The sequence below is a fragment of the Elephas maximus genome, chromosome 7 (genome assembly GCF_024166365.1).
Source record: "Elephas maximus indicus isolate mEleMax1 chromosome 7, mEleMax1 primary haplotype, whole genome shotgun sequence".
Lineage (NCBI taxonomy): Eukaryota > Metazoa > Chordata > Mammalia > Proboscidea > Elephantidae > Elephas > Elephas maximus.
Genome location: NC_064825.1, coordinates 59,269,753 through 59,294,637, shown reverse-complemented (window position 1 = coordinate 59,294,637; position 24,885 = coordinate 59,269,753). Strand labels below are relative to the sequence as shown.

The 24,885-nt window shown below is 39.4% G+C and overlaps 1 protein-coding gene across 1 annotated transcript; it reads right to left on the bottom strand.

Annotated features, from left to right (window-relative positions):
- Positions 1-13,526: 13,526 nt before the first annotated feature.
- Positions 13,527-14,471, bottom strand: LOC126079270 (olfactory receptor 56A3-like). Its single transcript, XM_049890192.1, has one exon. It carries the CDS (start codon positions 14,469-14,471, stop codon positions 13,527-13,529), a length of 945 nt encoding a protein of 314 aa, XP_049746149.1.
- Positions 14,472-24,885: the final 10,414 nt, after the last annotated feature.

Sequence of the window (24,885 nt, the reverse complement as noted above, 5' to 3'; positions counted from 1 at the left end):
GCAAATAACCCGAAAATGAAATGAGATGGGCGATATTACAACAGAATCACCTGAAATTAAAAGAATCATATCAGATTACTACGAAAAATTGTACTCTAACAAATTTGAAAACCTAGAAGAAATGGCTAAAGTCCTAGAAACACACTACCTACCTAAACTAACACAAACAGAGTTAGAACAACTAAGTAGACCAATAACAAAAGAAGAGATTGAAAAGGCAATCAAAAATCTCCCAACAAGAGAAAGCCCTGGCCCAGACAGCTTCTTGCAAAGTTCCAACAAACTTTCAGAGAAGAGTTAACACTACTACTACTAAAGGTATTTCAGAGCGTAGAAAAGGACAGAATGCTCCCAAACTCATTCTATGAAGAGAGCATATCCCTAATACCCAAACCAGGTAAAGACACCACAGAAAAAGAAAATTACAGACTGGTATCTCTCATGAACTTAGATAAAAAAATCCTCAACAAAATTCTAAGCAATAAAATTCAACAACATATCAAAAGAAATAATTCACCACGGCCTAGTAGGATTCATACCAGGTATGGAGGGATGGTTCCACATTAGAAAAACAATTAAACCATCGCATAAATAAAACAAAAGACAAGAATCATGATTTTATCAATTGATGCAGAAAAGGCATTTGACAAAGTTTAACACCCATGCATGATAAAAACTCTCAGCAAAATAGGAATAGAAGGAAAATTCCTCAACACAATAAAGGGCATTTACATCAAGCCAACAGCCAACATCATCCTAAATGGAGAGAGCCTGAAAGAATTCCCCTTGAGATTAGGAACCAGACAAGAATGCCCTTTATCACCACTCTTATTCAACATTGTGCTGGAGGTCCTAGCCAGAGCAATTAGACTAGATAAAGAAATAAAGGGGGGGCCAAGATGGCTGACGAGGTAGAAGCTACCACGGATCCCTCTTGCAACAAAGACTCGGAAAAACAAGTGAATTGTTCACATACATGACAATGTATGAACCCTGACCATCAAACACAGAACTAAAGAGTTGACCTGAGTGACAGGGGAGTGAAAAGCCGCACCCTGAAGCAGCAACAGCTTCTGAAACCAGCATACCGATCCAAAGTCTTGAGCCCTCGGGGTTCCCTGGTGCCAGAGAGGTGGGGCTGATAGTGGCTTACTGAGAAAGGGTAAGCACGGGACACAGCCCTAACCCCAACCCCTGTGGGGGGGGCCTTGGTAGAAACTCAGCCAGCACAAGCAGGCTGCACACTGACATGGCTGACAAGAGAACGAGCAACCACGGGGAAGCGGTGACAGTTTTCGGAGCCTGGAGCCAGCATCCCAGTCAGAAAGCCTTGGTGCCAGACTTTGGACTAAGTGCAGAGGAGCTGAGCACGGCTTCCTGAGACAGCAAAAGCATAGGAAGCAGCCCTAGACCCCTGAAGTAACCTCGGGGAAAACCCAGCCAGAGCATGCAGGCTGCACAACAATGTGGCTGACAGGAGAAAAAATCACCGGGAAGCAGCGACTGCTTTTGGAACCTGGTGTGCAGTGTCCCAGGCAGAAAACCTTGGCACTGGGCTTTGGACTAGGAGCTTGGAGCAGCTGATCATGGCTTCCTGAGATGGTGCAAGCAGGGGACGCAGGCCTGACCCTCAGGGGCAATCTCAACCTAGCCAGCCCACACAAGCTACACGCCTCTGGAATCCCAGATAAAACAGTCATCACCAAGCAAGATAAGTAACTTTGTCTCTATTGTCCTACTCTACTCTCCTATCTATCTGATCCCTCCCCTCTCTGCCGAAGACGGCTTCATTAACATTGGAATTTTCTCGGCCAGGGACTGAAGTGCTCTGTGTTTTTTTTTTTTTTTTCCCCCCGTAACTCATTCTTCTGGCCTGAGGGAAGAAGCAACTAAAAACCCAGGGGAAAAAAATCCTTCCCTGAATTCCCTAAACTGGAATGAAAATACAGAACCAGCTCAAGCCAAACATATGAGATCCACAGTCTTGGCTTTCATCCCTACAGGGAACAAATGGCTATTATAATGCAAAGGCGATTCTGTTAGAGATCTGACTGTAATTGTTTTAGTGAAGCAGTGCAAAAATGAGTTTTTGAGGTCTGATACCTCTCTACCCATTAAACAGAACCTTCACTGATCCACAGCAGGGAATTGAGGGCTGAAGCTCCAATCAAAACACCTAGCCACCTGCTAAAGGGGTCTGAGGATACTGACGCCTACCTCACTGGCTCTTGTGGGAAGGTTGTCAGCATCCTGTCCTCCTTGGGGTGTGACCTCTTGCTGCTACTATAATCTGGTGCACACAACTATCACCACTACTCCTCTAAGTTAATAGATGCCAGTTTATACCACATACTTGGTGACCCAAAATCTGAACACCTAAGCTGTGAATAGACTATTAAGCTTATATATCTGGTAACAGCTCAAAGAAGCTGGTAATAGGACATAAGTGATTCAAAGGCTACAACAGTCAAGACAGCGCAATCTAGTAGCCCATCTGGGTATATTGAAACAAAACAAGAAGATAAGACTCAAAGAGCAACTATAAAATAAATCATTACAATATCTTATAGATGGCTCGGAGACTGCAGCCAATATCAAACCACATAAAGAAGCAGACCATGATTGCTTCTACAAATCCCCAAATTAAAGAATCAAAATCTTTCCCAAATGAAGATACAATCCTGGAATTGCCAGATGCAGAACATAAAAAACTAATATAAAAAATGCTTCAAGACATCAGGGATGAACACAGAAATGAAATAAGGCAATCTACAGAAAAAGCCAAGGAACACACTGATCAAGCAGTTGAAGAACTCAAAAAGATTATTCAAGAACATAGTGGAAAAATTAATAAGCTGCATGAATCCATAGAGGCAGAGCATTCAGAAATCCAAAAGATTAACAATAAAATTACAGAATAAGACAACTCAACAGGAAGTCAGAGGAGCACAATCAAGGAATTGGAATGCAGAGTGGGGGAGTTGGAGCATAAGACAATTAACACCAATATAGTTGAAGAAAAATCAGATAAAAGAATTAAAAAAAATGCAGAAACCCTAAGAATCATGTAGGACTCTATCAAGAAGAATAACTTGCGTGTGATTGGAGTTCCAGAACAGAGAGCGATGACAGAAAATACAGAGAGAATAGTTGAAGATCTGTTGGCAGAAAACTTCCCTGGCATTATGAAAGACGAAAGGATATCAATCCAAGATGCTCATCGAACCCCATACAAGACTGATCCAAAAAGAAAATCACCAAGGTACATTATCATCAAACTTTCTAAAACCAAAGATAAAGAGAAAATTTTAAAAGCAGCCAGGGATAAAAGAAAGGTCTCCTATAAAGGAGAATCAACAAGAATAAGTTCAGACTACTCAGCAGAAACCATGCAGGCAAGAAGGCAATGGGATAACATATATAGAACACTGAAGGAGAAAAACTGCCTACCAAGGATCATATATCCAGCAAAACTCTCTCTCAAATATGAAGGCAAAATTAAAACATTTACAGATAAACACAAGCTTAGAGAATTTGCAAAAACCAAACCAAAGCTACAAGAATTACTGAAGGAAATTCTTTGGTCAGAAAATCAATAATATCAGATAGCAACACAACACAAGGTCACAGAACAGAACATCCTGGTATCAACTCAAATAGGGAAATCACAAAAACAAATTAAGATTAATTTTAAAAAGAAAAAAAATGCTCCAAACAGGGAATCATTGATGTCATTATGTAAAATATTACAATAATCAAAAAAGAGGGACTGAATACAGGAGGCATAGATCTTCCATATGGAGAGGAAAACAAGGAGATATAGAACAATACAAGTTAGGTTTTTACTTAGAAAAATAGGGGTAAATATTAAGGTAACCAAAAAGAGGTCTAACAATTCCATATTTCAAAATAAAAACCAAGAAAAACGTAACAACTCAGCAAGAATAAATTCAACTACAATGAAAATGAGGAACACACAATTTACGAAGAAAAACATCTCAGCACAAAAAAGTAAGTGGAAAAATGAAATTGTCAACAAAACACACAAAAAGGTGTCAGAATGATGGCACTAAATTCATACTTATCTATAATTAAGCTGAATGTAAATGGTCTAAATGCACCAATAAAAAGACAGAGAGTCTCAGACTGGATAAAAAAATACCATCCATGTATATACTGCCTACAAGAGACACACCTTAGCCTTAGAGACACAAACTAAAACTCAAAGGATGGAAAAAAATATATCAAGCAAACAACAATCAAAAAAGAGCAGGAGCAGCAATATTAATTTCTGACAAAATAGACTTCAAAGTTAAATCCACCACAAAGGATAAAGAAGGACACTACATAATGATTAAAGGGACAATTTACCAGGAAGATATAACCATATTAAACATTTATGCACCCAATGACAGGGCCGCAAGATACATAAAACAAACTTTAACAGAATTGAAAAGTGAGACAGACACCTCCACGATTATAGTAGGAGACTTCAACACACCACTTTCGGAGAAGGACAGGATTTCCAGTAAGAAGCTCAAGAGAGACATGAAAGATCTAATTGCTACAATCAACCAACTTGACCTCATAGACTTATACAGAACACTCCACCCAAAGACTGCAAAGTATACTTTTTTTTCTAGTGCAGACAGAACATTCTCTAGAATAAATCACATATTAGGTCATAAAATAAACCTTTGCAGAATCCAAAACATCGAAATATTACAAAGCATCTTCTCAGACCATAAGGTCATAAAAGTGGAAATCAAAAACAGAAAAATGTAATCCACCATACAAATAAAAGAAAAGACAAAAACCATGTGATCTTATCAATTGATGCAGAAAAGGCATTTGACAAAGTCCAACATCCATTCATGATAAAAACTCTCAGCAAAATAGGAATTGAAGGAAAATTCCTCAACATAATAAAGGATGTTTATACAAAACCAATGGCCAAGATCATCCTAAATGGAGAGAGCATGAAAGCATTTCCCTTGAGATTAGGAACCAGACAAGGATGCCCTTTATCACCACTCTTATTCAACATAGTGCTGGTTGTCCTAGCCAGAGCAATTAGGCTAGACGAAGAAATAAAGGGTATCCGGATTAGCAAGGAAGAAGTAAAATTATCTCTATTTGCAGATGACATGGTCTTATACACAGAAAACCCTAAGGAACCCTCCAGAAAACTACTGAAACTAATAGAAGTGTTTGGCAGAGCTTCAGGTTACAAGATAAACATACAAAAATCACTTGGATTCCTCTACATCAACAAAAAGAACATCAAAGAGGAAATCACCCAATCAATACCATTCACAGTAGCCCCCAAGAAGGTAAAATACTTAGGAATAAATCTTACCAAAGATGTAAAAGACCTATACAAAGAAGACTACAAAGTACTACTGCACGAAACTAAAAGGGACCTACATAAGTGGAAAAGCATACCTTGCTCATGGATAGGAAGACTTAACATTGTAAAAATGTCTATTCTACCAAAAGCCATCAATATATACAAAGCACTTCCAGTCCAAATTCCAACAACATTTTTTAGTGTGATGGAGAAACAAACCACCAACTTCATATGGAAGAGAAAAAGCCCTGGATAAGTAAAGCATTACTGAAAAAGAAGAACAAAGTGGGAGGCCTCACTCTACCTGATTTTAGAACATATTATACAGCCACAATAGTCAAAACAGCCTGGACTGGTACAACAACAGACACATAGACCAATGGAACAGAATTGAGAACCCAGATATAAACCCGTGCACATATGAGCTGCTGATATTGGAGAAAGGTCCAATGTCAGTCATTTGGGGAAAAGATAGTCTTTTTAACAAATGGTGGTGGCATAACTGCATATCCATCTGCAAAAAAAATGAAACAGGATCCATACCTCACACCATACACAAAAACTAACTCCAAATGGATCAAAGACCTAAACATAAAGACTAAAATGATAAAGACCACGGAAGAAAAAATAGGGACAACGTTAGGAGCTCTAATACAAGGCATAAACAGAATACAAAACATTACTAAAAATGATGAAGAGAAACCAGAACTGGGAGCTCCTAAAAATCAAACACCTATGCTCATCTAAAGACTTCACCAAAAGAGTAAAAAGACCACCTACAGACCGGGAAAAAATTTTCAGCTATGACAACTCCAGCCAGCGCCTGATCTGTAAAATCTGTATGATTCTGTTAAAACCCAACCACAAAAAGCAAACAACCAAATTAAAAATTGGGCAAAGGATATGAACATGTACTTCACTAAGGAAGATATTCAGGCGGCTAACAGATACATGAGGAAATGCTCTCGATCATTAGCCATTAGAGAAATGCAAATTAAAACCTTGATGAGATTCCATCTCACTCCAACAAGGCTGGCATTAATCCAAAAGACACAAAATAATAAATGTTGGAGAGGCTGTGGAGAGATTGGAACACTTATATACTGCTGGTGGGAATGTAAAATGGTAAAACCACTTTGGAAATTGATCCGGCATTTCCTTAAAAAGCTAGAAATAGAACTACTATACCAGCCAGCAATCCCACTCCTCAGAATATATCCTAGAGAAATAAGAGCCTTTACACAAACAGATATATGGATATCCACGTTTATTGCAGCACTGTTTACAAGAGCAAAAAGCTGGAAGCAACCAAGGTGTCCATCAACAGATGAATGATGGATAAATAAATTATGGTATATTCACACAATGGAATACTACCCATCGATAAAGAACAATGATGAATCTGTGAAACATTTCATAACATGGAGGAACCTGGAAGGCATTATCCTTAGTGAAATTAGTGAGATGCAAGAGGACAAATATTGTATAAGACCACTATTATAAGTTTTTGAGAAATAGTTTAAATTGAGAGGAAAACATTCTTTTGTGGTTATGAGGGGGGAGGGAGGAGGGCGGGAGAGGGTTATTTACTGATTAGATAGTACATAAGAACTACTTTAGGTGAAGGGAAGGACAACACTCAATAGAGGGGAGGTCAGCACAACTGGATTGGATCAAAAGCAAAGACGTTTCCTGAATAAACTGAATATTTTGAAGGTCAGAGGAGCGAGGGTGGGGGTTTGGGGACTGCGGCTTCAGGGGACATCTAAGTCAACTGGCAAAATAAATTCTACTAAGAAAACAATGTGCATCCCACTTTGAAGTGTGGTGTCTGGGGTCTTAAACGCTAACAAGAGGCCATCTAAGATGTATCAATTTGTCTCAACCTACCTGGTTCAAAGAAGAATGAAGAACACCAAGGTCACAAGGTAATTATGAGCACAGGAGACAGAAACGGCCACATGAACTACAGACTACATCATCCTGAGACCAGAAGAACTAGATGGTGTCCGGGCACAACCGATGACTGCCCTGACAGGGAGCACAACAGAGAACCCCTGAGGGAGCAGGAGAACAATGGGATGCAGACCCCAAACTCTCATAAAAAGGTCAGGCTTAGTGGTCTGAATATGACTAGAAGAATCCTGGTGGTCATGGTCCCCAAACCTTCTGTTGGCCCAGGACAGGATCCGTTCTGTAGCCAACTCAGCAGACATAGATTGGACTGGACAATGGTTTGGAGAGAGATGCTGATGAGGATTGAGGTACTTGCATCAGGTGGACACTTGAGACTATGTTGGCATTTCCTGTCTGGAGGGGAGATGGGCGGGTAGAGGGGGTTAGAAACTGGCAAAACAGTCAGGAAAGGAGAGGCTGGAAGGAGGGAGCAGGCTGACTCATTAGGGGGAGAGTAAGTGGGAGTATGTAGTAACGTGCACATAAGTTTATATGTGACAGACTGACTTAATTTGTAAACTTTCACTTAAAGCACAATAAAATTATTTGAAAAAGAAATAAAAAGCATCCGGATTGGCAAGGAAGAAGTAAAATTCTCTCTATTTGCAGATGACATGATCTTATTCACAGAAAACCCTAAGGAATCCTCAAGAAAACTACTGAAACTAATAGAAGAGTTCAGCAGAGTAACGGGATACAAGACAAACATACAAAAATCAGCTGGATTCCTCTACACCAACAAAAAGAACATTGAAGAGAAATCACCAAATCAATACCATTTACAGTAGCCCCCAAGAAAATAAAATACTTAGGAATAGATCTTACTAGAGTTGTAGGAGACTTATACAAAGAAAGCTACAACACACTTCTACAAGAAACCAAAAGAGACCTACATAAATGGAAAGATATACCTTGCTCATGGATAGGAAGACTTAGCAGTGTAAAAATGTCTAATCTACCAAAAGCGATCTGTAGATTTAATGCAATTCCAATCTAAATTCCAAGGACATTTTTTAATGAGATGGAGAAACAAATCACCTACTTCATATAGAAGGAAAAGAGGCCCTGGATAAGTAAACCATTACTGAAAAAGAAGAACAAAGTGGAAGACCTCACTCTACCTGATTTTAGAACCTATTATACTACCACACTAGTCAAAACAGCCTGGTACTGGTACAACAACAGATACATAGGCCAATGGAACAGAATTGAGAATCCAGACATAAATCCATCCACGTATGAGCAATTGATATTTGACAAAGGCCCCAAATCAGTTAAAAGGGGAAAAGACAGTCTTTTTAACAAATGGTGCTAGCATAATGGATATCCATCTTCAAAAAAATGAAACAAGACCCATGTGTCACACCATGCACAAAAACGAGCTCAAAATGGATCAAAGACCTAAATATGAAATCTAAAATGATAAAGATCATGGAAGAAAAAAATAGGGAAAACGTTAGGAACGCTAATACATGGCACAAATACTTTGCAAAACATTACTAACAATGTAGAAGGAAAACTAGAAATCAAACACCTATGCTTATCCAAAGACTTCACCAAAACAGTAAAAAGATTACCTACACTGGGTAAAAGGTTTTAGCTAATGCATTTCTGATCAGTGCCTGAGCTCTAAAATCTACATGATACTGCAAAAACTCAACTACAAAAAGACAAATAACCCAATTAAAAAATGGGCAAAAGATATGAACAGACACTTCACTTAGGAAGATATTCAGGTAGCTAACAGATACATGAGGAAATGCTCAGGATCATTAGCCATTAGACAAAGGCAAATGAAAACTACAGTGAGATTCCATCTCACTCCAACAAGGCTGGCATTAATCCAAAAACACAACATAATAAATGTTGAAGAGGTTGTGGAGAGACTGGAACACTTACACACTGCTGGTGGGAATGTAAAATGGTACAACCACTTTGGAAATCGATTTGGCGTGTCCTTAAAGAGCTAGAATTAGAACTACTTTACAATCCAGCAATCCCACTCCTTGGAATATATCCTAGAGAAATAAGAGCCTTTATAAGAACAGTTATATGCACACTCATGTTCATTGCAGCACTGTTTACAATAGCAAAAAGATGGACGCAACCAAGGTGCCCATTAATGGATGAATGGATAAATTAATTATGGTATATTCACAGAATGGAATACTACATATTGTTAAAGAACAGTGATGAACCTGTGAAATGTTTCATAACATGGAGGAATCTGAAAGGCATTATGCCGAGTGAAATTAGCCAGTTGCAAAAGGACAAATATTGTATAAAACCACTGTAATAAGACCTTGAGAAAGAGTTTAAACAGAGAAGAAAATATTCTTTGATGGTTAAGAGAGGTGGGAGGGAGGGAGGGCGGGAGCCAGGTATTCACTAATTAAACATTAGGTAAGAACTACTTTAGGTGAAGGGAAATACAACATACAATACATGCGAGGTCAGCACAACTGAACTAAACAAAAAGCAAAGAAGTTTCCTGAATAAACTGCATTCTTCATAGGCCACAGTAGCAGGGGCAGGAGTTTGGGGATGATGGTTTCAGGGGACATCTAAGTCAATTGGCATAATAAAATCTATTAAGAAAACATTCTGCACCCCACTTTGAAGAGTGGCGCCTGGGGTCTTAAACCCTAGGAAGTTGCCATCTACGATGCATCAATTGGTCTCAACCCACCTGGACCAAAGGAGAATGAGGAACATCAAGGACATAAGGTAATCACGAGCCCAAGAGACAGAAAGGGCCACATAAACCAGAGACTACCTCAGCCTGAGACCAAAAGAACTAGATGGTGCCTCACTACAACTGATGACTGCCCTGACAGGGAACACAACAGAGAACACCTGAGGGAGAAGGAGAGAAGTGGGATGCAGACCCCAAATTCTCATAAAAAGACCAGACTTAATGGTCTGACTGAGACTAGAAAGACCCCAGCCGTCATGGCCCCCAGAAATTCTGTTAGCCCAGGACAAGAACCATTCCCAAAGCCAACTCTTCAGACAGGGATTGGACTGGACAAAGGGATAGAAAAAGATGCTGGTGAAGGATGAGGTTCTTGTATCCAGAGGACACTTGAGAGTATGTTGGCATCTCCTATCTGGAGGGGAGATGAGAGGGTAGTTAATTTCACTGATATAGTGGTGAGTGAGAATATGTTTAAGTTTGCAGCAGACTTTTTGAACTGAAAGAATTGTGTCTGTCTTGTGTGCTATGGGGTAGAGTCTAAGTTGTATCTGGTCCTGTGCATGTGCAGTGCTTGGGTGTGTGTAAATGAGAGTGGGCCAGAGTTAGAAACTGTCATTACTGGTGTGTTCTGTGGTAAACACTGGGTATACGTAAAATACCTATGGTGATTGTGCTTGTGGGATCTAGGAAGTGCCATATCTAGAGCACACCTGTGTGTTGTCTTGCCTTGACGCTACTTTGAGCACAATGAGAGTACAATGAGATCTGATGTGGTGGTACCAATTCTAAAGAAATAAAAATCTTTGGCTAGACTCTAACCGGTGCTCTGAGAGGCGTTGAGGAGGTATGCTGGCATGTGCCATTTGGATTAGCAGTTGCTCATGTTGTTTCCAATTTTCTTTAATAGTATACAGTGGAATTGCTTTAAAAATATCATGACCCTGCTGTAGAAAAGGAAGATACTTTATGACACATTCACTCCCTAAATTGCATTAGTCAAATCTTTTTCTCCAATGGGTTCCAATCATATGAAAGTCAGTGTCAGCACCTTTTCACCCACCGAGGAACGTTAAGTAGATTTACATTTTTATTCACCTCTTCACCTAACCTACCACCAAATCTGCCCGGTTCTTTTAATTTTACTTTCTAATAAAAAGAATAATAATTCAGGGTGTAATAGGGGGAAAAAGTCCACCTAACACTATGTTCCAGGCATTTGCTCAGTGCTTTGCAAGTATTATTTTATTAAAGTTAATAGCAAGTCTAAAATTGGTATTACTATTGAGTACAGTGGTTAAGAGCTAAGGCTGTTAACCAAAAAGTCAGCGGTCTGAATCCACCAGGCGCTCCTTGGAAACTACCGGGCAGTTCTACTCTGTCCTATAGGATCTCTGTGAGTCAGAATTGACTCGATGGCAACAGGTTTGGTTTTGGTTTGGGTTAAATTTTCAGCTGCTCACTGAAAGATTGGCTGTTAGAACACACCCAGCAGCTCCAGAGGCCAAAAGACCTGGTGATCTGCTCGCATAGAGATTATAGCCTGGGAAACTCCAAGGGGCCATTCTACTCTGTCCCATAAGGTCACTATGAGTTGAAATTGACTCAATGGCACACAACAGCAACATTGTCCCAATTTAGTCCCTGGGTGGCACAAACAGTTAAGCTCTTGATTACTAACCGCAAGGTTGGAGATTCAAGCCTACCCAGAGGTGCCTTGGAAGAAAGTCCTGGCAATCTGCTTCCAAAAGCTTCCACCTTGGAAACCTTCCAGAGAGCGCAGTCTCTCTGTCTCTCTGTGTGTGTCTCAGGATGCTTATATATTATGAGAGAGTAGTGAATAATTAGCTTTAGAAAACGCATTCTAGCTAGAATAAAGAGGAAGAAATCAGTCCAAAGTAAATAAAAGACACAGTGGGAGCTATGGTGGTGCAGTGGTTAAGAGCTATGGTTGCTAACCAAAAGGTTGGCAGTTTGAATCCATCAGCCACTACTTGGAAACCCTATGAGGCAGTTCTACTCTGTCCTGTTGGGTTGCTACGCGTCAGAATCACCTCGATGGCAACGAGTTTTTTTTGGTTTTGAGGCAGTGAGATCACCTTATTTGTTACTAGAAACAATTTTTGTGTGTAGGGGTATGTGTGTGGGGCTGAGCAAGGACTACAACCCACACCCTGTGACTTTCACTGAATACTTCTTAAGTTGCCAAGTGTCCATACACGATCCTATTCAACTCCTTGCTCCTCTCTGACTTTCTGGTTAAGAAGAATGTAATTCTAGAACTCAGTTTTATTTGTATCCCTTCTAACCATTTTGAGCTCAAAGCAACAACAACGTTCCATTCATTTTTGTATCCTTGATGGCTGACAGAATTCTCAGGACAGTGTGTTCAAAAACTGTCCAATTAATATCTATTAATCATAATCTCAAATTGGATAAACTAGGTATTGTAACTTGTTTTCTTAACCTTCAGGGTATTTTTGTTAAGGGTTTCATTTTTCTCTTTCCTGTGTCAGCAATCTCCTTGACCCTTTCCCCTTTATTTCCGTGTTTGTATTCCTATTTGTCGAAAATTCAGAGATTTTTTTTGAAAATAATATTCACCTGGGTTATTTTATATTTCAGTATTATTATTGGATCATAGACTACAATCTTTTCAATCATTTTTCTCATTAGCAGAGCTAAGTTCATGTATCATAAACTATGACTCCTTAAATTATGACAAATGTTCAAAAGTGCAGACACCATTGAGCAGGAGGATTTAGGAATCTCTCAAATCTAATAAAGTTCAGTACTTACTGTTTTCTTACATGTATATATATATGCAGACACACAGAGAACAGTGATGTCATTGAAGGCTGAGAAACAAAGACCTAATTACAGACCAATGGAAATTTCTCATCAATTAGGACTGAAATTTCAATTTCTAAAGCTTTTTCTCCAATATATTCTTTTCTATAAAAATAGAATAACACAACACAAACCACAAAACATCCACAGTTGTGTTTTCAGTAATACAAAATTCATGAAATATTAACAGGTGTATTTTCAGGAACATGAAATTTTCACCCTAGAGTCTGCCAAAAAAATCTCTGAATTTTAGACAAATTGGAATAGAAACATGGAAATGAAGGAGACAGGGTCAAGGGGATTCCTGATAGAGGAATGAGAAAAATGAAATCCTTAAAAAATACTCTGAAGGTTAAAAAAACAAGTCTCAATACCTAGTTTATCCAATTTGAGGTTGTAATTAATAGATATGAATTGCAGCCCAATCATATATTTAAAAAAACCCATTGCCATGGAGTTGATTTTAACTCATAGCGACTCTATAGAACGGAGCATAACTGCCTCATAGGGTTTCCACGGAGCACCTGGTGGATTTGAACTGCTGACATGTTGGTTAGCAGCCATAGCACTTAACCACTACACCACCAGGGTTTCCATGCATACATTACCCACCCACTTACTCATAAATCATCATACTGTAGGAATGTAGAAATTCAATTCCTGCTGTCCTTATCATCACCCTTTCTTCAATAATCTTTGGATTCCTTGCTTGATCTCTTGAGTTCGCACTCCATAAACAATGGGGTTGAGGGCTGCAGGAATGACATGGTGGAGGACATTAAGCAAGACTGGCACATCAGGGGAGACCTTCTTCTTAGCCACGTGAGTGAGGACCAAGACCAGGAGGATGGTGCTAAAGAAGAGGATAAGGATGAAGTGGGAGCCACACGTGCTTAGGGCCTTGGCCACAGCACTCTCTGTCTTGAGTCTCAGCACAGCTTGCAGTATGAAGGCATAGGAGAGGAAGATGAGGAGGAGGTCAGATCCTAGCAGGGTCCAGCCTACAGCAAATTGGTAGTGGCGATTGATGGTGACATCATCACAGGAGAGCCTTGAGACAGACATATTGGCGCAGATGCAGTTCTCAATGACATTTCTGCCACAGTAGTAGAGTCTTGCTGAGAGAATGGGAATGGGCAAAGTCATAAAGATATTCCTGGCCAAAATAAAAATGGCAGCCTTGATCACAAATTGGTCAGTGATAATGGATGCGTACCGAAGCGGGTGGCAAATGGCCACGTAACGGTCGTAGGCCATGACCATGAATGTGCAGGACTCCATGGCCAGGAAACAATTCATGATGTACATCTGGAGGAAGCAGGCAGAGAAGCTGATGGACCTGAAGTCAAACCAGAAGATGGCCAGGACCTTGGGAATAACAGTGAGACAGAGCACAATGTCCAGTATGGAGAGGAAGCTAAGCAAGTAGTACATGGGCTCATGCAGGGAGGTCTCCAGTCGAATGGTGATCAGGAGGGTAGCATTGGCCCCCATGGCCAGGAAGAAGAGAAGGCTGAGGGGCAGGGGCAGCCAGAGCTGCCAGCTGGAGGACCTGATGAAACAATTTAAGAGGAAGTCTGAAACCTCAAAGGAGATGGTGCCATTTTGCTGAGCTGCCATATTGTCATATGTTTCCACAGTTTTCTTGATCTATAAAATTAAGATAAAAATTAGCTACCGACTCAAGCAAGACACATGAAGATAGAAGAATTTTTCTTACCTGGGTGCGCCTTGTGGATTCCAGCAGGTTATGCAGAACAAGTAAAATTACATGCTTATTCTTTATGCCATGCTACAGGGATATTTCTATCATTTTAAACAGTAAAGAGGACTGAGGTAATATGATTTGTTTACACATACTATTTGTTTAATATTTATTTTTGATAGAATTGTTAGGTCTTCATAGAAACTAAAGATGGAGAAAATTAATTAGCTAGAATATGAATAACAAGTGCAGAAGTTTCTTTCAGATTTTGCAAACATGGAAGCATAACTCTGACATTAGGAATCACTTAGTTCAGAGGAATCTGTTAGTAGATTGTAAACTCAATTAAATAATCAATAGGTTAAAATAGAAAAGCAAATTTGTACAGTATAGAAATTATCAGAGTACTCACTAGTATAAAGGTTAAGTATTGTTTGATGAGGCTTTGTTTTCAATTACGTGTGTGTGTTTATGTATACATACATAATGTGCTTATTGGTTTGTGTACAAATTGAATTTATCATACATCTCATCAGAAAAGTTTGAAAATCATTCACTTCTTTGATAACGAAGGTTAAATATAATTTTACTATCATTTTATTTGTTTTACACATAAATACACACTCAAAAATTAATAATATCTTTTAAGAAAAGACTTTAACATGGGTTCATTGTGTTGCTTTGTAGTAATCCACGGGATAGTTGAAAGTTATATAAATCAATTTGAAGAACAAGAACTAAGAAGATTTTTGTAACAGGCAAGTCTCCAAATTTGTACTTAAAAATTTCTTCTCTGTTTTCTTTTTAATGACCACATAGGCTGCCATATCTGCAATTTAACCATTAACATAAACTCAGATAACTAGCAGAGACCCAAAGAAAAGTCCCTAGTCCCCATGTCATTTTATGGCCTTTTGGCTGTATTTATTTTGCTTTAGTTAGAGATCTTATAAAATTATCACAGAAAATGAATTTCCATTTTTGTCTAAAAAGTAGTTTTTATTTGGCAGGTATTCTTTTCCTGCTTATTTCTTAGATCTTCATATTTATAAGATTCCTAACTTTTAGAAGAAGCATTCTTCTTTAAAAGAAGAATGAACCATTCCACGTAGCTATGAAGAAGCAATCCTTGACATTAATCCAGATGAAAAGTTGGTTCTTCTTATTGCAGTAGTGTGGGGATGATGAAGTCCTTCTTTAATACCCTTCTATCCCCTTTCCAGGAGCTCTGGTGGCACAGTGGTTAAGTGCTCAGCTGCTAACCAAAAGGTTGACTCTTCACACCCACCAGCCCCTCCCCAGGAAAAAGATGTGGCAATCTACTTCTGTAAAGATTACAGCCTTGGAAACCCTACAGGGGCAGTTCTACTCTGTCCTAAGGGGTCCCTGAGTCAGAGTCAGCTTCCTGGAAAAGGGCAGCTAGTATCCCCTTTCTATTTCCTTTTTTTATTTGAATATAATGACCCAAGTTCACACACCCCACCCACCAGATTTTAGTTCAATGTTGCCATTGTTCTCTTGTGATGATCTTTCCCCCTGGCATTCTGATAGATGTGTGGGTTACAAAATTGAATAAGCAACCGTCCTCATTATCAAAGCAGTAAAACCAAAATCTCCCTGGAAATGATGGATAATAATAAGAACCAACGATAACCAGCAATGACGGGGTCATGCATAGAGTATTATGAGAATGTGAGAGAGTACTTGGTGTATGTCAAAAAAATAAAAAAAAGAAATACTTGTTGCCGTCCAGCTCATGCCAACTCATAGCGACCCCGCAGGCCAGAGTAGAACTGTCCCATAGGGTTTTCAAGGAGCGGCTGGTGGATCCAAGCTGCCAGCCTTTTGGTTAACAGCAGAGCTCTCAGCCACTGCACCACCAGTGCTTGGTGTATAGGCTGGAGATAAAGAATTGTGAATAAAATGATGTGATAACTGCATTATATTAAAGGTAAAGGATTCAAAGTTTCCTCTCTCGCTGAATTTTGAAAGAGAGTCCAAAGAAGACCACGATTTGGTGAAAGATATAGGTCAAGTCTTCCTGGGGTGGTTCAGTGTAGTCCATTGTACTCAAATACGTAGTCAGAGGTCTCTGCTAAGGTGTTTTGTGGGTTTAGAAATTCTTTTTCATCAAGTGTTTAAGTAGTGCCGTTTCTTACTCATTAGGCTAAGAAATTAAAAACAACAACAACAACGAAACTCTTGTCATTAAGTGGATTTCAGCTCGTAGGGCAAGGTAGAACTGCACTATAGCAGTCTGAGTAGCGGTTGGTGGATTCGAACTGCTGACCGTTTGGTTAGCAGCCGAGCTCTTAAACACTGTGCCACCAGGGCTTCAGGCTAACCAATAAAATAGAATATTAGATATTAGTTATTTTGGGGGTTCTTGCTAATTGCTGGGAATGGTGCTCAAATTTTCCAGGGCTTTATCCCACTTAATCATTCATCACCCTGTGAGATATGTTTTATTATCACCATTTTACAAGTAAGGGAACTGAGATCTCAAAACCCAGGTCTTAACCACCCGTATTGTACTTGAGGCTGCTCTAACAGGGAAGGAGGATAGGTATTTCCTACCAGGACTTTTTCTTCACCCCTCATGATCCTCCTTCTCAAAGCAAAGTGTTCTACTAATTCGATGTCTTCCAGAGATGATACCTCCCACCTGGTTTATGGAAGAGATTTTCTCTTGCTAATAGCAGAGTACATTAGTAGTGACTTTGGCACATATGGAGTGAATTTTAAACATCTTATCATTTATGACACCGAATACTATGAAATAGGGAGGGTAAACTATCTTAACAATTTATTTTTTCATACAAGCAAACTGAGATCCATTGGTGTTATGTGTCTTTTCCACAATTTAACTGATATGGTTCAAATGTGGAAGAAATAATTTCTTCAGACCCAAGGCCAGTGTCTGTATGAATATACTTGCATTCTATGTGATCTAGAAATGCTTCTCTTATCTGGCAATGTGTTTTACACGTTTTTGGGTGTTAATTCTATACCCCATCCCCCATGCCCCCATAATCCTACTGGCAGTTTTCCAGCATCTGGAATCTCTTTTTTCCTTCCACATGCAACTTCTGCTTCTCTTTGCTCATAGAGTCCGATCCCCTCCTTAGCCAACTTTTATGTTTTGTTTCTTCTTACTATTTTCCAGGGTTTGCTCCCTAAGAGACAATCCCCTAAAGGCTCAAGAAAATTCTAAAATTATTTCCATAGTTATATCTTCTGACTTATTTTTCTATTTCATAGCTCCATACTTCTAGCCCCCCAATCTCAGTTTTTCTTTTCTAGTGGTTCTGTGCTTTGCCTTGAAGGAGTGACCCACTGAAAGTGTGAAATTCTAGAACTGGAGAATGTCCTTAAGATAATAACCAATAGAAAATAATTTCTAGTCTTGAGTTGGTGATGGAAGAACCTCTCCATGCCTTGGTAATATGTTCATTCATCTCTGTCTTTCCCTCACTCTTCTCTTTGAGACTTTTCACTTGTAAGTCTGGGGCATGAACTGATAGCAGCTGCTAAGACCAGTACTTGTCACAACTGACCCAGCCCTTATTAGCTTTGTTTGTACCCACAGCATGTACAAACTTCAGGCTGTCTCATTTCAAGCATTCTTTCTAGACATCACTCTTACCTTCAGGTTTTTCTTTCTTTCTTTTTTTTTTTTTTTGCTCATTCCAATCTCTGATTTTATTCTCTTAAAAAAAAATTGCATTTAATTCTTATATATATGAGCCCCAAATATCACCATCCTCAAGAAGATTTTCTTCTGTAGGAACTTCAAAGTACTCCTGGAAAGAATTAAGTGTCCCCTGCTTGGAAGCAAGGATAGTCTTGAAATGATCTTTGGAGGGTGCAAATTGAGATACAAGTGTCCATGGGAAAGCCTAGAGGAGGCAGAATGGTTTTTTGTCTCCTATGAAGCATTGGGACAATTATTTGTCACACTAGGATGCGATTTGAGGAGGACAGATGGAAATTATTGCATCTTTTTTCTTCACTTAGTGACTCTTTCTTTCCGCTTCTCTTTTCTCTTTAATGTTCCTACATATTCTTCAGTCCATCATTCATTCAACAAGCATTGAACACATATTCAGCCCTGAGAGTAAAGGTGCTGGGAACACATTTGTTCCTCCCCTCGCCTCTTTCAATCTTGGTTTGCAATCAGAACTCGCTAATAGCAGCACTAGGGCTGAGGACCTAGAGCTGATGGCTTCTGGTTCTATCTAGGCAGAGACTAAGGAAGCCAGGGAAGAAGAAATAGGGAAGTAGAAGGTCAGAAAAGAAAGCAGAGACCCTGCAACCCAAGCCTTTTTACAAGCTGTGGGTTTGGCCCATAACATGTATCCACGGAAGCACCATTTTAAAAAGTGGAAGGTTCTTTTTAAAAGGAAATTCTTATTAATGATTTTCTAACACCATAGAATTTAGACATGCCTGTAAAACATTTCTTCCAAGTACACTCTCAGACATTATTGAGTATATCCAGGGACAGGTAGTTCATTGTTTTTTTGGGCATAATTTTTTCTTTGGGGTGGTACTTGTTGTCGTTGATTCAATTCTGATTCATAGTGACCCTGAAGGACAGAAAAAAACTGCCCCATAAGGTTTCCAAGGACAAACTGGTGGATTTCGACTGCTGAGCTTTTGGTTAGCAACCAAGCTCATAATAGCTGTGCCACCAGGGTTCCTAGTATTTAGAAATTCTTTAGATTGAGCGAAATCTGCTGAGCTTCTTCCTGATCCTCACTGGTCCCCAACTGTATATTTGGTCTCAAGTCTATGAAGTTACATACACTGAGTTTAATTCCTATACCATAATTCATACGTTTTTTTAACTGGTCCCAGGTGATGCATTTTCCAGCTCTCTTACTACACCAGTTAATCTCCCATGGATAAACTCTAGCTTCTCTGCATCCCTGACACTACCAAGCACATGGAAGAGGCCCAAAGAAGAAGGTCCCAGAGCACAGGCTGTCATGTGTGCCTCCTGACCCGAGATAAGATGCGATCGCTACCATCTCCACCTCCTTCAGCATCTCAGACTCAGGAATGGAAAGAAACACAGATCTGAACAGAAGAGATAGAGACCTCCTGTCTTCTGGCTAATTTTGGTATGGCACCCCTCCCCCACCCACTCTCTGGGTTCCCTTTCCAGACTTACTTACAGAGGATGTGAAGCTTGGAGTCTGATTCCACTATTCTTGGAGCTCTGGTAAGATTCCTGAAGTACCTGAGGTAGTTATAATCCTGGAGCCTCAGGGACTCTGCCCTCTGGGAACTTCTTCATCTCTACTCACTTGGGCCCAAAGTCAATCATGGGATAGATAGGCAGGCAGGTGTTAGAAGAAAATTATTTTCTTTCTCTCTGAGAGCAAAGGCCCCTGTTAACCCAACCTTAGGAGGTACTACATTGGCTTTGTGTTTTCTAGGCAGTAAGTTGAGTCTCCTGGGTACAGGGATCTCACACACACGTCGGTATATGCTCACACTCATTTGCATATGTATACTCTCCAGAGGTGCAATAAGCTCACTAAAAAGTTCTCATGGGTTTGCTGCACATGCTCATTGGATAGGCCAAACCCATGCTATTAAATAGGTTGTTATTGACTTACCATGACTCCTGTCATGGCATTATAATGATAAAAATGAAAGAGAAAACTGAACAAACTATTACTACGGCAATACAATGTATTTTTCAGTGAGAAAGCTCCTATAGTTATTTGTAACACAGTGAAAGATCTTAAAAATGAGATTTATGTGTAATTGGATATTAGGGAACATGATTTGCTCCTTTATTTTTTATTTTCACTTTGAACCTAATGTGAATTATTCATACACCTCAAGCAATGGCACACAAGAATCATAAGCTTCTTCAAGGCCTTTGTTTTGCTTTAGTTTTATTTACCTTTCTTCTACATAAACCAACATCATTCTTCTTCCGTTTTCTTTCTGAAAAGCACAAACTCTAGTGTACTTAAAATATATCTTTTTAATTAATCTTCAGGGTGATTGTTGTTGTTGTTAGGTGCCGTCGAGTAAGTTCCAACTCATAGCAACCCTGTGCACAACAGAATGAATCACTGCCCGGTCCTGCGCCATCCTTACAATTGTTCATATGCTTGAGCCCATTGTTGAAGCCACTGTGTCAATCCACGTCGTTGAGGGGCTTCCTCTTTTCTGCTGACTCTGTACTTTGCCAGGCATGATGTCCTTCTCCAGAGACTGATTCCTCCTGGCAACATGTCCAAAGTATGTAAGATGCCGTCTCGCCATCCTTGCTTCTAAGTAGCATTCTGGTTGTGCTTCTTCCAAAACAGATTTGTTCGTTCTGGCAGTCCATGGTATATTCAATATTCTTCGCCAACACCACAATTCAAAGGCATGAATTCTTCTTTTGTCTTCTTATTCACTGTGCAGCTTTCACATGCATATGATGTGATTGAAAATACCATGGCTTGGGTCAGGTGCACCTTAGTCTTCAGGGTGACATCTTTGCTCTTCAAAACTTTAAAGAGGTCCTTTGCAGCAGATTTACCCAATGAGTCTTTTGATTTCTTGACTGCTGCTTGCATGGCTGTTGATTGTGGATCCAAGTAAAATGAAATCCTTGACAACGTCAATCTTTTCTCTGTTTCTCATGAAGTTGCTCATTGGTCCAGTTGTGAGGATTTTTGTTTTCTTTATGTTGAGGTGCAATCAATACTGAAGGCTGTGGTCTTTGATCTTCATTAATAAGTGCTTCAGGTCCTCTTCACTTTCAGCAAGCAAGGTTGTGTCATCTGCATAACACAGGTTGTTAATGAGTCTTCCTCCAATCCTGATGCCCCGTTCTTCTTCATATAGTCCAGTTTCTCATATTATTTGCTCATCATACAGATTAAATAGGTATGATGAAAGAATACAACCCTGGTGCACAACTTTTCTGACTTTAAACCAATCAGCATCCCCTTGTTCTATCCGAACAGCTGCCTCTTGATCTATGTAAAGGTTCCTCATGAGCACAATTAAGTGTTCTGGAATTCCCATTCTTCTCAATGTTATCCATAATTTGTTATAATCCATACAGTCAAATGCCTTTGCATAGTCAATAAAACACAGGTAAACACCCTTCTGGTATTCTTTGCTTTCAGCCTGGATCCATCTGACATCAGCAATGATATCCCTGGTTCCAAGTCTTCTTCTGAAACTGGCCTGAATTTCTGGCAATTCCCTGTCAATATACTGCTGCAGCCACTTTTTAATGATCTTCAGCAAAATTTTGCTTGCATGTGATATTAATGATATTGTTCTATAATCGGTTGGATCACCTTTCTTGGGAATACGCATAAATATGGATCTCTTCTAGTCAGTTGGCCAGGAAGCTGTCTTCTATACTTCTTGGCATAGATGAGTGAGCACCTCCAGCGCTGCATCCTTTCGTGGAAACATCTCAATTGATATTCCATTAGTTCCTGGAGCCTTGTTTTTCACCAATGCCTTTAGAGCAGCTTGGACTTCTTGCTTCAGTAGTATCAGTTCCTGACCATAAGCTATCTCTTGAAGTGGTTGGACATCGACTAATTCTTTTTGGTATAATGACTCTGTGTACTCCTTCCATCTTCTTTTGATGCTTCCTGTGTTATTTTATATTTTCCCCATTGAATTCTTCACTATCACTGACAGCATTGTGCTTCAGGATAGATCTTGAAATGTTCATTTTGACAATGAATGCAACACCATTCCACTTCAAGTTGTCATTCCCAGCATAGTAAAAATGATTTTCCAATTCAAAATGGCCAATACCAGTACATTTCAGTTCACTAATGCCTAGGATATTGATGTTTATGCGTTCCATTTCATTTTTGATGATTTCCAATTTTCCTAGATTCATACTTTGTACATTCCAGGTTCCGATTATTAACGGATGTTTGCAGCTGTTTCTTCTCAATTTGTGTCATGCCACATCAGCAAATGAAAGTCCCAAAAGCTTTACTCCATCCATGTCATTAAGGTCGACTCTAAGGAGGCAACTCTTCCCCAGTCATCTTTTGAGTGCCTTCCAACCTGGGGTGCTCATCTTCCAGCACTGTATCAGACAGTGTTCTGCTGCTATTCGTAAGGTTTTCACTGGAGTTTTTGTTTGTTTGTTTGTTTCTCAGAAGTATACTGCCGGGTTCTTCTTCCTAGTCTGTCTTAGTCTGGAAGCTCAGCTGAATCCTGTCCTCTATGGGTGACCCTGCTGGTATCTGAATACTGGTGGCATAGTTTCCAGCATCACAGCAACACACAAGCCCCCACAGTATGACAATCTGACAGACATGATTAATTATATGTCTATCTATAAGAGAATTGTTTGGATATTTCATTTATATAAATGTCACGGGGTTATAAATTTGCTGTTATTTTTTATTTTCAATCAATACTATATCTTAAATATCTATACATCTTGCTATGTGTAAATTGCTTTCATTATTTTTAAATTGTTTTTCAATGTTATGTTATGTGCATTAATCCTTTTATTTAAATGGACAACACCCAGGTGTTGACCTATAATTCATTGTTAACAAAAATAATAGTACTGCTGTGTTAAAACGACTTGGGGGCAGTGTCTCCTCTAACTTCACAAGGGGGAAGGAGAATCAAGATCAACAGCCCATAGCTGATTCTTGTGGTGGAAGGCAGACATGCCTCCTCTCCCCATTGTCTTTACCAATTTTGTCACCAACTGTTCCTTCCACGGCACTGTCTACTTTGCTGTTGGGTTAGATAATTCCTTATAATGGCCGCACAGACAATACTCATGATTATGGGGCTTATTAGGGAATTAACGGTTACAATTCAGGTTCAGGAATGCTCAGGATACAGTTCCTCCATAAGGGTGGCCTTTTCCCAGCCATACTGACAGGCACCCCCTTTCTCTGGCCCTGTGTCTCTGCCCAAAGGCACTCACCTTTCCTGTTCTGTGGGCCTGGAAGCCCACTGCATGTTTTCTCCTGCTAGTCTCTCCTGTCACAGCTTCTCACTGTCTCCAGGGTTATACCTCTCTATTTGTCTCCTGGGTCCAGTGATCCTAGGTCAGAAGGACCTGGTCTCTGCTCCTGGCTGTTCTCCCTTGGTGGTGGTAGGATCCTCTCTCTGGTCTGAAATTGGTTCTCTTTAAAGTCAAAACTGGCCAATCCCCTTGGTGAGCCCAGTCACTTGGGTGGGAGTTACACAATCATGGCGAGAAAGGCCACACTAAAGCAATCCATTGCACCACATGTCAAATCCGTGTATGTCTCTATGGGAAGGTACATGTGCAGGAATAGTTTTGCTGAGTCATGAGGTGTAAACATATCAATTTCACTAGCGGCAACAAAATTTCTCTTCAACATATTTATAAAGTCACACTGAAAATCCATAAATTTTCTTTATTTTTCACATCCTTTACACCATTTGATATTATCTTTATTTTTGTAGAACTATATGGCATCTTATTTTTTAATAAAGGGTTTAGAAACATTCCAAAAATCGTGATATGTTGTGCTTTTGTTTTTATTTTTTTTCAACTCAACATACTTTCTACTTTCTGTTTTGATCCATGTGCTATTTAGAACTGTAGTTTTTAGTTTCCAAATATTAGGAGATTTTTTCCAAAGGTAATTTTGTTATTGATGTCTAATTTAATTCCGTCTTGACCATAGAATATACTTTGCGTGACTTAAATCTTTTTAAATTTATTAAGATATACTTTATGGCCCATAATTTGGTCCTGCTTGATAAATGTTGTGTGTGCATTACAAAGAATGTATATTCTCCTAATGTGCTTTGTTTTGGAACTTATTTTTTTCTGACATTAACATAGACATTGCTGTTGAGTCAATTCAACTCATAGCAAATTTGTAGGGCAGAGTAGAACTGCCCCATAGGGCTTCCAAAGAGTGGCTGGCGGATTTGTACAGAAAATCTTTTGGTTAGCAGCCACAACCCTTAACCACTCTGCTACCAGTGCTCCATTAGTATTGATATATATATCTAAATCTATATATGTAACTTTACTTTTAACCGGTTTGTATTTATATTCATGGTGGAATTCATGTAGGCAGCATATAGTTGGGTCTGGCTCTTTTATCCAATCTGACAAGCTCTGCCTTCTAATTGAGATGTTTGGTCCATTTATATTCAGTGTGGTTATTGATAGAGTTGACATATCAGTAGTACCTATCATCTTGGCATTTGTTTTCTATTTTTCCCATCTATTCTTTTTTTCTTTCTCTTGGATTAACTGAATATTTTTTGTAATTCCATTTTATCTCATTTGTTGGCTTAGTGGTTATATGTATTTGGTTATTCTTG

Coding starts and splice junctions, on each gene's coding strand:
- LOC126079270 (XM_049890192.1), bottom strand. CDS start 14,471: ATGGCAGCTCAGCAAAATGGCACCATCTCCTTTGAGGTTTCAGACTTC.